The sequence below is a fragment of the Poecilia latipinna genome, unplaced genomic scaffold, assembly GCF_001443285.1.
Source record: "Poecilia latipinna isolate Pla-1442-1.1 unplaced genomic scaffold, P_latipinna-1.0 Scaffold31, whole genome shotgun sequence".
In the NCBI taxonomy this organism is placed as follows: domain Eukaryota; kingdom Metazoa; phylum Chordata; class Actinopteri; order Cyprinodontiformes; family Poeciliidae; genus Poecilia; species Poecilia latipinna.
The window spans coordinates 367,362-379,404 of record NW_015112647.1 but is presented as its reverse complement, the minus strand read 5'-3'; the positions used below and the strand labels follow the sequence as shown (position 1 = coordinate 379,404).

At 37.1% G+C, this 12,043-nt stretch overlaps 1 protein-coding gene across 2 annotated transcripts; it reads right to left on the bottom strand.

Annotated features, from left to right (window-relative positions):
* Nucleotides 1-473: 473 nt before the first annotated feature.
* LOC106952713 (oxysterol-binding protein-related protein 2-like) lies at nucleotides 474-11,759 on the bottom strand. Of its 2 annotated transcripts, none has more exons than XM_015041029.1 (14): nucleotides 11,648-11,759; nucleotides 11,238-11,387; nucleotides 11,027-11,138; nucleotides 8,629-8,704; nucleotides 8,328-8,462; nucleotides 7,140-7,237; nucleotides 6,862-7,044; nucleotides 6,100-6,207; nucleotides 5,938-6,027; nucleotides 5,225-5,342; nucleotides 4,519-4,638; nucleotides 3,223-3,346; nucleotides 3,056-3,146; nucleotides 474-2,462 (listed from the first exon to the last, which is right to left on the bottom strand). In XM_015041029.1, exons 2-14 carry the CDS (start codon nucleotides 11,272-11,274, stop codon nucleotides 2,360-2,362), a joined length of 1,395 nt encoding a protein of 464 aa, XP_014896515.1. In that variant the 5' UTR covers nucleotides 11,275-11,387; nucleotides 11,648-11,759; the 3' UTR covers nucleotides 474-2,359. The 2 variants fall into 2 exon arrangements, with proteins under 2 accessions (XP_014896515.1, XP_014896523.1); XM_015041037.1 differs by lacking the exon at nucleotides 11,648-11,759 and adding an exon at nucleotides 11,461-11,591.
* Between the last annotated feature and the right edge of the window lie 284 nt (nucleotides 11,760-12,043).

The window sequence follows — 12,043 nt, the reverse complement described above, 5'->3', positions numbered from 1 at the left end:
ATGGAAAATAATAAATACAAAATATACACAACATAACACAAGCTAAAGAATCTAATACTTACAAAGTAAAAATATATTTATTCTAAATCAAAAAATTTTAGAAATAAACTAATTTAGTAACTGATTAATCATTAACTGGAGTATGTCTGCTGTAAAAAAGCCATTTTGGTGAAACAACACACTCCAACTTCAATTAAGCCAAAACTGTATAAAAAAATTATACATTTTGTATTTAAGATTTTAAAAAACTGTTTAATTCTATCCAGTTTAGGCTGCACCCAATTTAATTTCCATAAAATGAAAAATCTATTCAGCATCATATAGTAATAAAAAAATAAAAAGCTATATACAAGAAAATATTTTAAAACAAAAGTAAAGAGAAAACAACCCATTTTCTAACTGAAACACCTATTTTATTCTTATTCATTTTCTGACTGAACACCATGAACGCTTAAAAACCACAACGAAGCAGCTCATTTTGTAGTCCATAATTTATTATTTAAATATGCTTGTATGCATATGGTTTTGGGTAACAGTACGAAGAGAGGAGGAAAAGAACGAACAGTGTAAACATTATCAACAAAGTAAAGAGACATGGGGGTAAAAGGATGAAAATATCCATCAGATTGAACCTGCAGGCTTCGAAAGTGCTTTAAAAATCAGAGTAAAGGGAAAACTCTCACTGTACATATAAGTGCATAGGACTGTGAGCTCTCAAATGTGCAGCTTATATGCTCAACAGCAACAAAAATCTGCTGCAGCATCTACTTATTTAGTGTTTTACTTTCAGCACTCGGCGCATCTGAAGGGGAAATCAGAGTTTGAGGGTTCACATTTCAGGAGGGCGGAGAGGATGGGTCGGTGTTCATAGGTACACGGCGTCTGCAGCGAACCGGGGTCACGAGGCGAGGCTGAAAACGAAGCGCAGGCTTCCGCACGGAAACTTAAAGCTTTCTCTGTCATGCAGGGCTGCGCCTCTCCTTTTGAAACCCAGCATTTATCCAGAGCGCACAGACGCTCTCAAAGCAACATTTCCCTTTTCTCTTGACGCTTTTGTTGAGTTTCAACTAAGAGACAGTTTGGCATCATTTTAAAGGTGCAAATTAGCTTAAATTTTCCACACACACACAAAAAAAAACACATCCATGCCAACATTCTGCTCCGTACGGAGCCCCGTAAGCGACAAGCGGGATTTTTTTCCCTTTGAAATAATGTACACACTTGAATACTGAAATATTTTCTGCTGTAAGAAAGCAAAGCAGGTCAAACATGGGTTTTCCATCCCTTCTAAGAAATAAACAGAAACTTTCTCTAAGGAGGAAAGAAAAATACATCTAAACTATTTTGACTATTTTTGAGTTATTTTCACAGTCATCTGAATGTTTTGATTGTGTTTTTCATACTGGTAGTCTGATTGGTTTACAAAACAAACAAACACACAGCACTAGATTCATTTTCAATGTGTTTTTTTTGCACCAAAGATCTAAGAATGTTTTTGTATAAAAAATAGACCCGGGTGCATTTGCTAATTTATCGCTAGAGAACGCAAAATAGTTTTTTTAATTTGTCCTCTAGGGGGCTCCACAGCTCCACGTTTAAAGGTTTAGAAAAAGGAGAAGAAGCTTAATAATCATTTAGTTTTCTTAACTGGATTTCTGACACTTTGTTTCTGTTGTGTTTTTCAGAGCATAAAGGTGAAAGACAGCCACAGTGTCAAACTCAGAGAGTTTGTCCATAAATGTTTCTATACTCAGTGCAGGAAATCATTATTTTATGGCTCTAACTTGTCTATTAGCATCTTGGTGAACATGCAAGCACCATTGTATTTTTATATTTTTTGTTCTCTAAACACAACTATATATTTGTACCAACAATATCCGCTTACGATAAACGTAAACATGGTTAAAAGCAGCTTGTTTTTTTTTTAATCTCTATTCACAGAAACACTTGTGACATTTTAAAGATACATGGTGCTGAATAAAATAGACATCTAATTTCAGAGTCGGTTATATAAAAGAAGCGGATGTGTTTAAATAATCCCTGATATTTAAATGCAACATGAAGTGAACTAAAACGCTTCTGCAGCTCGTTTGTGTTTGCAGAGCTCCCACCGGTGGCTGGATTAAAACCCTTAAATGACGAGCATTTAGGGTAAATAATGATGAAGATGTCTGACGTCAACATTTCTCTAAAGCTCTCCCACAGAGCACGTTCACAGTCTCTTAACGGTTTGCTCTAACAGAGATACAGTGCCGGTCTGAGTAACCTGCCCGGTTTTCAAGTCGCAGAGATTTGAGATGCAGAGAAATAAAGTGAACATTTTCCAGAAACACAGAGAGTTTCTTTCTCTTTTTTTGTGTCAGTAAATGTTGGGACAGTCCGTGTACTTCCTGTCAAAGTATCCGCCTGTGTACTGCCAGTCCTCGGCTCCGGTGAAAGGGTTTGTTACCATCCGGAACCACCTGAAGGGAAACAGACGAAACCTGCTTTTAGAGAGAAATCAAAAGTTCCTGGAGATACAAAACAATTTACCTTTGATCTTTTTAATTAATAATGACTCTACAGACATCAGCGAACGTTTTAACTGAAACATAAGAACTGAGTGAAGCTCTAACAAAATGGAAGTTTTTGTTTGTGCTGCTATCACTTTAAAGATATTAATAAAAAGTTTCCTGAGGTCATCAGAGGTCAAACAGCAACACCCACATTTACGACATGAAACAATTTCAGTGTCAGTGAAAAGGAAAGTGGTACCAATAAATGGTTTTTTAACAATTTCTTAAATAATTCAAATTTAATTGTATGGATACTGTGTAAAATGTGCAAATCTTTTATTACACTTGGAATAAGAAAACTAATTTACAAGTAACTTTTCAGCAAGATATAGGAGTTTGTTTTACGTCAGTATTGATGAAAATGTTCCAGTGAAATTATTTCCCATGTTACAACCCGAGGAACAGACTTAAGAATAAGGTCATGTAGGAAGGCGACTGGTTGCACTGGATTTTATTTAGGGGTATCAGACTAAAGAAGACTGGCAGCTGTTAGCTCTGACCTGGTCGACCACTCCTCTTCACCCTCTGATTGTTCTCTGCGTGCAGCCCTCTGTTTTTCCTCTAATCGCTCCTTCTCTGCACTGGCTAAGTCTGACGAAAGCAGAAGAATCAAGAGTAATAAAGCAAATTAATAAAACATCAAAATGTTTTTGTTTTGTCTACTTACCCATGTCTCCATGTTCCATGGCTCTAATGTCGGGCCTCAGCCGGCAGTCCGTTGGTGGCAGCAGCCTCTCCATGCCGGGCTCCAGCTCGTTCAGCGTCACAGCAAAGCTGGTGAAGTTATACATCTACCAAAAAGAAAAAACACAAGACGCCCGAAACTTTTACACTCACTGGGTCAACGATCCCCAAACAAACCAAATAAACTCACTACAGTCACTACGAAACTAAAAATGTGCTCCAGAAGGACACAGTAACCTATTAAATGTTTTGGTTTGTTTGTTTAAATTACTAATTTACAAATCATTTGTGACTGGCTCCAGCAACTTTTCAGTCATTTCAGGTTTATTTGCGAGAAAGACGCTGCTGCAGTAATCAATACGACTAAAGATAAATACATGGATCAGTTTCTCTAGAACTTCTTGGCATATTTTATCCTTTAATCCTGTAAATGTTCTTCAGGTGATAGAAGGCCGACTTTGTAACCGTCTTGATGTGGCTCTGAAGGTTCAGGTCAGAGTTCATCTCTACTCCCAGATTTCCAGTTTCCAGCTGCAATAACTGAAGCTGTGCGTCGACTCTAGATCGTTCCTCTTTAGGTCCAAAACTTCAGTTTCTGTTATGTAACATCCACACATTTATCTGTTCTAAGCATCTACTCAAAGTCTATATGGGTTCATTGTGCATCATCTGCGTCGCTGTGGTAGCTAATCTCATTACTTGTTATAACTTGAGCTAATGTGAGCATGTACATATTAAATTAGAGGGAGTCCAGGAATGAGCCTTGTGGTACTCCACATGCGATTTTTGTCAGATTTGGTGAAAAGTTACTTACTGACGCAAAGCTGAACCCGCTCTCTAGGCAAGACTCAAACCAGAGACTCCAAACTTTCCAAACATCTTCTCAGACTTCTGCAATCGGTTTTAGGTCAGGGTGTAAATACTTATCTCAGATTCAGCAGTAAATAACAAAACATTTCACATCCACTGAATATATATATAAAAAAGACGCATTGTGGTTTGAGAGACAATAATATTGATAGCATCAGCAAAATTAGCCTCTGTTATCAAAGACATTGATAAAGTCCAGGACTTTGAGATGAAAAACAGACGATGAGTCGTCAGTAATTTTTACTCGAAAGTGCAGAACGGATGAACCTGCCCTGCTGGCAGGTGCTGAGGTTCAGCGCTGACAGATTGATAACGTGACTAATCTATTAAAAGGTGATCACTTTAAATCCTCGAGATCAACTGCAAAATGTTTCTGATTCCTGTGATGGAGGCAGAGTTTAGAGCCGACCTGCGCTGAGTGACTGGGCCGCGGCGTTATCCTCCACAGTAAGGCACTTCCTGGTATCACAGTCACCGTATCCTGACCTTCTGGCAATTCGTCGTCCTCCTCCACTTCATAGCTACATCCCTACACACACAGAAAGATTTTTTTAAAAAGCCGTCACGTTCAAACCGTCGAGGCCAAACCAACCGAGCGGACGGTTCAGTGCAAACAGGTGAATCATGGGAACTACGGTTGCAACAAACTCAAAACGTTTCAAGCAACAACGGCATGTCATTGCAAGACATCATGGTTTAGGTGCTGGCAATGATCTAGTCAAACAAGTACACTGTAAACATAACTAGACAACAGCAGCAGCACACTAGAGATATCAAACACGCCGTTACCTTACCTTACGCTAACGCCACTGCGTGTTATTGTGAAAGGAAGAGATGCCGTTTGAGAAAACAGAGTCAGTGACACGTAAAACAGGTTACTGACAATCGCATGAGTTTGCAGAAACGCTCCCTTCACGCCGGATGGAGACCACGCAGCATCAGCTGTTGGAAACGTTTCGGAAGGGTTGTGAATATTAACAGAGAAAAAACTGGCAAAGACAGTAAATTAGTCCCAGATGATGAGTGATCAACCGGGTCTCCAGCTGGAGTGACGGGAGGCTTTTCTGCTCTGCAGACGAGGTGAGAGAAATCAAATCGGCTCAAAGGTTTCTCACCTCTTTCTGTGGGTCGCTCCCCGTCTTCTTCTCCGCCTTCTTTGTTTCATAAAGCTTGGGGTCGATGCTGTACATGCTCTCCGTCCACTTCCCGTAGATGACGCGTCTCTTCTTCTTACTGGTCCAACCGCAGTGACGCGATCAGTTCAGAAAACAAACAATCACACTTTATGCCTGACAGACCGGATTCAGGAGGGCTGGGCGATTATTATAGGAAAAAGATAGTTTTTTTTTTAAAGGTTTTGTTGGCTCTAGTGGCCTTTATTTGAAAGTATTTTGACAGGAAAGAGGGTAATCAGAGAGGGGGAAGACATGTGGCAAATGTCACCAGGCTGGGAATTGAACCTGCGACCACCGCCATAAGGACCAGGGCCTCAATACGTGGGTTATGCAGGAGTTGTGATAAAAAATAACTTAATTCTCCTGATATTATGATTTTATTCTTATAATAAAAAAATATTTGTATCCTGGCCGTAATACTTTGTCATCGAGTTGATCTGATATCAAAGTCCAAATAAATAGAAGCTTAAACAAGATGGCTGCCTTGGTGAGCTGGCATCACTCGTAACTATGGAAACCCAACAAGTGCAATGATGGGGGGGGAGAGAATCCATATTTTCCAAAATTTAAACCTTTGAAAACCCAAAAATGAAATGAATAGATAAAATGGGTTAATCGCCCAGCCCTGGTACCCGACCTGCTCCTGTTCTCACCTTTCGTCTTGGATAAATCCTTCGACTTTGTGAAGATCTTTTCCAAACATCCCACAGGGTTTAAAGTTCAAGATGCATTTATCTCCAGTGCTGAGGGAATCAAGGCAGCATAAATGAGGGATAAAAACTCACAACAAGCTTTTCCAGCATCAGTAACCGTACCTGTGGTTGACTATTTCCACTGTTCCGTACTGTTCGATCCAGAGTTTCCCCAAAATGATGTTATGGACGCAGCACATTGGATTCGTCCAGGTGTACGCTTCTTTATGTCTACAGTAAAAATACAGCATCAGTCCTGAACAACTAGCATCATATTTAGCTAGCTCAATCTGAAACGATTAATCAATTATTGTCATAATCATCAACTAATTTAGTAATCGATTAATAGTAAGCTGGAGTATACAGACTGAAAAAGAAAGCCATTTGTAGAAAAAAAACAGCTTAATTACTGCTTGTTTATTAATGTAAAAATATTTTGCATTAATATATATTTTATTCGCATTAAAATATTCAAACGAACAAATCAGTTTCTTTTTTAAGTAAGAAAAGAAACATTTTATTACATAAAATGCAATAATATAGCATTTCTTTAGTGATTTTGAACCAGATAAACTAAACGATGCCACTTGAGTCGTTTTGGGGAAAACATAATTTGAAACAAAGGTTTAAGATGAAAAATCAAAAAACATAAATAATGAAATGTTTCTTTTCTCATTTAAAAAATTAATTATTTGCATATTTTAATGTATTTTAATATTCTAAAAAAGACTTAAGTGGTTAAATGAAAATCCTGTAGAATGTGCCAATTTTGCTCTGATTAACCAACAGAATTGCTAAAATAATAATCAGTTGCAGCGTTACAAAGTAAATAAAAGCAACAATACGCACAACAAAAATGAATGAAAAAAGTGAGTAAAAGCTTACTTTAATAACTCCAGCGTCATTGTGCCTTGAGGCTCAGCTTCAACACTTTTACCCCAGAATTTCAGCTTTGGGCAGATGGAGCCATGAAACTCAAACTCCTGCTTCAGAGACTCAGCGTGGAAGGCACTGATGGGGGGATGATGGCTCACCTGCTCAGAGATCAATCTGTATCCTTCATCCTCCCTAAAATAACAAAAAACACACAAATCAGTCAGAAAACAGGCGCAGAATCTTAGAAACGCTGGTAGATATTAGGATAAATAAATGTAGGGTTTTACCTTATGAGTTCATATGTTTCCCCCAGCAGAGGATTAAATGGCTTTCTAGTTCTCTCCCATTGAGATGCTACAGCGGAAACGGCAAACGCAGCAACAACCTGTGACCCAGACGAGAACCGGATCAGAACCATTTTACCCCAATCACGCCACTTCACATCTGACGTGCATAATTTCAGTGGCAGATAAAGATGCTGTAAGAAAACAAACTCTCTGCCTCTTTAAAATGTGATACGCTAGCTAACGCTGGCTAACGTTAGCTGATAAACAGGTCAAGAGAAGCTGTGTTGTAAATCAGAGACTTCAAATATGTCACAGATATTCAGCTTCTGGGTCAATGTTGTCACAATAACCTGATAATTTTAATTAATTAGACGCATTCACAGGCTATGCAGATGCTCTGTCTGCGCTAATGAAGTTACACACACCTTGTTTTCAATTATCTCAGCTTATAATTAATTATATTTATTTACAGTTTAATGTGAATATGTTACATGTTGATATTAACAAAAGATTTGGATAAAAAGGAGCAAAAATATTGATCTTAAGCACAAAACACTCAGTGAAGACATAAAAACAAAAGATATAATATTTATGTAATGATACAGCAGTTTAAGTTCACTATTATACTTTGATAGAATATTACGTTTTATTATTTAAATAAAAGTAAAACTTAATCTACTCTTAGTTTTCTTTTTTAACCGCTTTTTCTACATATTTGTTCCATAAGCATTAATACAACATTACATTTGTTTTAAATCTGTAATTATCTCAACTTATGAATAATTTTTTTATTTATTTGGCTGTGCTAAGAGAATTTAATGTTCAGGGATTAAAGATAATAAATAATAATAATTAGAAAAAGAGAGTAATGTTTTTCTGACAAAAAAATGCTGCATTTTACACCCTTCATCTCAATAAATACACATTAAATGTAACGGGACGGGTCAGAGATGATAAAATAAGGACTTGATTCTGGATAAAGTGTTTTTGCTTCCTTCACCTTTGTATTTAATATGTCAACATATCTTAGAAGAAAATAAGCAGCGATTCGTTCAATAAGAAAAAAATATTTTCTCACGGATCATTAAAGAAAAGTTTTGCAGGTTTTGGAGCCAAACAGCTCATCTAGATCAGTTTAATTTGTGATTAAACTGCGATTCTTTCCAGAGGAAATAATCGCGTCCCTACCTGCATGCGGTCGACGGCGTCCGACAGGCTGCAGGCTCTGTGGATGAGGTGAGTGTGCTCCATGTACTCCGAGATTCTCTGGAGAAAACTCAGCGGCTCGTTAAACTCAACCGGCATCGCGATTTTGGAAAGCTCCTGCGATCGGAGGCAAATTAAATTCATTTGTAATTATGGCAAAACACTGTCAGAAATAACTGGAAATGTCACTTTTCAACAATTACGAAATAAAGCTGTGAGAAAACTTTAGCATTCACACAACTCTGCTACCCTTTGGATGAGTTTGGGGTTTTTTGGGACTCACCATTCCAACACATTTCTTCAATATGCTCCACACACTGAAATTGCTCCTGGAGATTGTTTCTCCAGGCAGGGCTTTCCTGGCGCACATTTAGACAAAAGGATATTAAAAAACTGCTAAAAAGCAGCCAAAAAAATAAATAAATTAAAGAAGCATTAAAGCCAGGCTGAGAATTATTACTTTTAAATTACGAGAATAAAGTTGTAACATTACCGGAATAAATATTAGGAGAATAAAGTGGTAATTTTATGAGAACTCCACATAAAAAATAACAAAAATTAAAATGAGGAATGTTGAGCATCTTGTGATTTAATATATAACTTTATACTTTTGTATTGGTTTAATAAATAAGGAAATATTTAATCCTTAAAACATCAAAATCAAATTATCAGCAGCAGGACTTTGAGGCTATTGTGAAAACAAAATAGTTTATTTTGAAGAAAGAAACACAAACTTGTCATTTTGGTCACATCAGATCTTGATACCATCAGCTTTTTTCTTCTATTTTTATGCTTTTATTCTGATAACATTATGACTTTATTCTCGTAATTAAAAATTAATACGTCACACTCAATTTTAAGTAATGGTAGCTCCACATGAATGAAAACAGTTTTTTTTTATCCATTTAAACTTAAAATGAACTAAAAAGTTTTCTCAAATCAAAACTTGTTTGAAGACATTCCTTTATTCAAACAGTTTACAGATTACTTTTGTTATACAAGACATTAACAACTACCTTCTATTAATACAAACATTCAGAGGTTTTCTGAATATTTGTATTAATTGTCACAAACAAGCTAAGACGTGAATAAATGAGCCGGTAAAGACAGGTAAAAAGCCTTCTTTATCTCTGAATCTTTGTTGTTCTCTAGTGATTCCTCCTGCTGCACGTTTATGATGGTCACAACCATATTTTGTATTTTGGGTCTGAAGGAAATCTCATCCTGTAACCTCATTGTGTTGTAAACAAAACCCGACTGAATCCTGCAACGCTGCGCTCTCTGCATGCACCGCCGCCTATTTATTTTTACACTGTTTCCAGGAAAGCCAACTCAGTGGACTCCACACTGACTGATCAAATCTCTTCTTTGTTTATGTTCACTGTAACAGGGTATATAGTTTTTAATCAATTTTCACTTTGGAAACATTCAGCAAGCTCATTCTTTCATATTTCAGCCTTTAACTCTGTTTAAGGCAAAAATTTACTACTTTTTTGTGCCAAAAACCCTCATATAAGGTTTACTTTAGACACAACTCTCATTCACGAGATAAAAACATTTCTACATCAGAAGCTAAATTACTCCAAATAATCAGAGCAGTCGCTGTAAAATGTAAATCCATCAAGTTTTTAAACCTTCATATCAAATATGATGTAAATAAAATCAGATCAGAAGGTTGAGTACAAGAGTGAGACAAATATTTTAACTGGTCTGATTAAATATTCAGATCTTAAATGTTGTGTTTTCATTATCTGTACGTGGAAAATAAATCATAATTGCCAAAAAGAAAGGTTTTAAAACATCAGTCTCTGTGTAATTACATGAGAAATGCTGAAATAATTTAACTTTTCAATAATATTCTAATATATTATTGTTCATGTCATGACTTCTGTTCATGTTACAAAAGCATGACTTTCTTCAGCTCTTTACTAAATCAATATCTTGCCTAAAACTTATAAATGAAGCTTGTTTGTGACAACTGACTGGACTTGGTTAGCATTAAAATATTAGTCCTAAAGTATATTGTTTTCTGAAGATTGACTGCAAGACACAAATGACCAAATAGACACTGAAAAGCAGCTTTCAGCTTCTATGCACCTCAAATCTGGAACAAACTTCCAGGAAACAGCTGAAACACTGAGTTCCTTTAAATAAGGCTAACACTCCAGTTTAGAATCAATTTTAAACCATAATAAATGGAATGTTGACCAATACATTTGATGTGTGGTGATGATGATTACAAATTGCAACATCTGTTATTTGCTTTTACAACTGTTGACTCTATTATGTGTTTTCATCCGTTTTCATGATGTAAAGCACTTTGAACTGCTGAAATATGCCAAGTAAATAAACTTGACTGTTTGATTTAAGTATCTAGTTTAGACAAAAAGCAAAAACAAATTCAAATCTGCACATAAAATTATTGTAGATAAAAAGCAGCTTTATGTTGCATGATGAACCCGTACAAATTGAACGATAAAATAGCCACATTCATTGAGATTCAATAATAATTTAATGCAAACTACTGGAGTTCTTTAGATAGAAAACACTTTGATAACACCAATTTGGCATCAATGATGGGATTGAAACTCCTTTTTTTTTTTTTGCTGTAAATTGCATTCAGATGATGGGTCATGAGTTGGAGTAATTTAAATAAAGTGAGTTAATTAATATTTTCCCACCTGCGCTCCCACACCCCGTTCTCCTGCTCGCTGCTGTCATCGGTCCCCTCGTTGCTGTCAAACACCAGGGCATCTTTGAAACTGACCTCACCGGAATCATCAGACTCCAGTCCTGGGACGAGGGAAGTTTAAAGGAACAGAAAACCCATTTCATTCACTGAGACATTAGGAGAAACCATAACGATGCCACGCCTCTGTTAGCCAGTCTCACCTGTCTGAGCGTCAAAAAATTCCTCCTCGCTGTTCATACTGAGCAGAAAAAGGTAACAAAATGTTACTCAGCAGTCATGTTTCCACCGACGGTCCGACGTTTCTGCTGCCCCGCCTCCCTGCGAGCATCACAGACTGCCACAAACACGACCTGTAAGACGGACAGTTCTTTAAAACCACTCGGTTGAGCCGAACATAACCGAGGTTGTGACAGAAACGATAACCTGTTTCAGGTTCGCTGTCAGCCGCAACGCTCCTCACAAAGTCTCAGCTAACGGCTAACTAGCTACTAGCATCGCATCTGGAGACAGTTAACAGTGATCTGAAGCCGAGCTTAGCTCATGACACTGACACGTTTACACGCAAACACGTGTTTACACTCGGACACGAACAATTACACAGTACACATACCTGTTAATTTGTGTCAGTTTGGCCTCGGCTTACAAAAACAACCGAAAAGTGTAGCGCCACTGGAGCCTGCCGGAAGTGGGCGGCAAGGACACGGTGATTGGCAGGGCCTTCAGCCAATCAGATCCCAGCTAGGAGATGCCTAGAAATAGAAGGCAAAGAGCTGCTATTTTAAACTCACTCAATAATAAGAAAAAGGAAATTTATTCCTCCACCAGGCTGAACATTAATCTTCAGACATAGGGAATAATATTTAATTTTTGTAGACATGTCTGAGCAGATTTGAATTAAAATAATTAAAATCAGATAAGATACTCAAATAAGAGTAGCAATACTTTGACATTTTTACTCATGTAAAAGTAAAAAGAAGCAAGAAATTACTCGAGTAAAAAAGAAATA

What these genes read in the sequence shown, in the direction of transcription:
- LOC106952713 (XM_015041029.1), bottom strand. Translation starts at nt 11,274, where the DNA reads ATGAACAGCGAGGAGGAATTTTTTGACGCTCAGACAG. An exon ending in ATTTTTTGACGCTCAGACAG is followed by an intron (nt 11,139 to 11,237) that starts GTGAGACTGGCT and finishes CCCTCGTCCCAG; the next exon opens with GACTGGAGTCTGATGATTCC. An exon ending in GGAGCGACCCACAGAAAGAG is followed by an intron (nt 4,639 to 5,224) that starts GTGAGAAACCTT and finishes CTGTGTGTGTAG; the next exon opens with GGATGTAGCTATGAAGTGGA.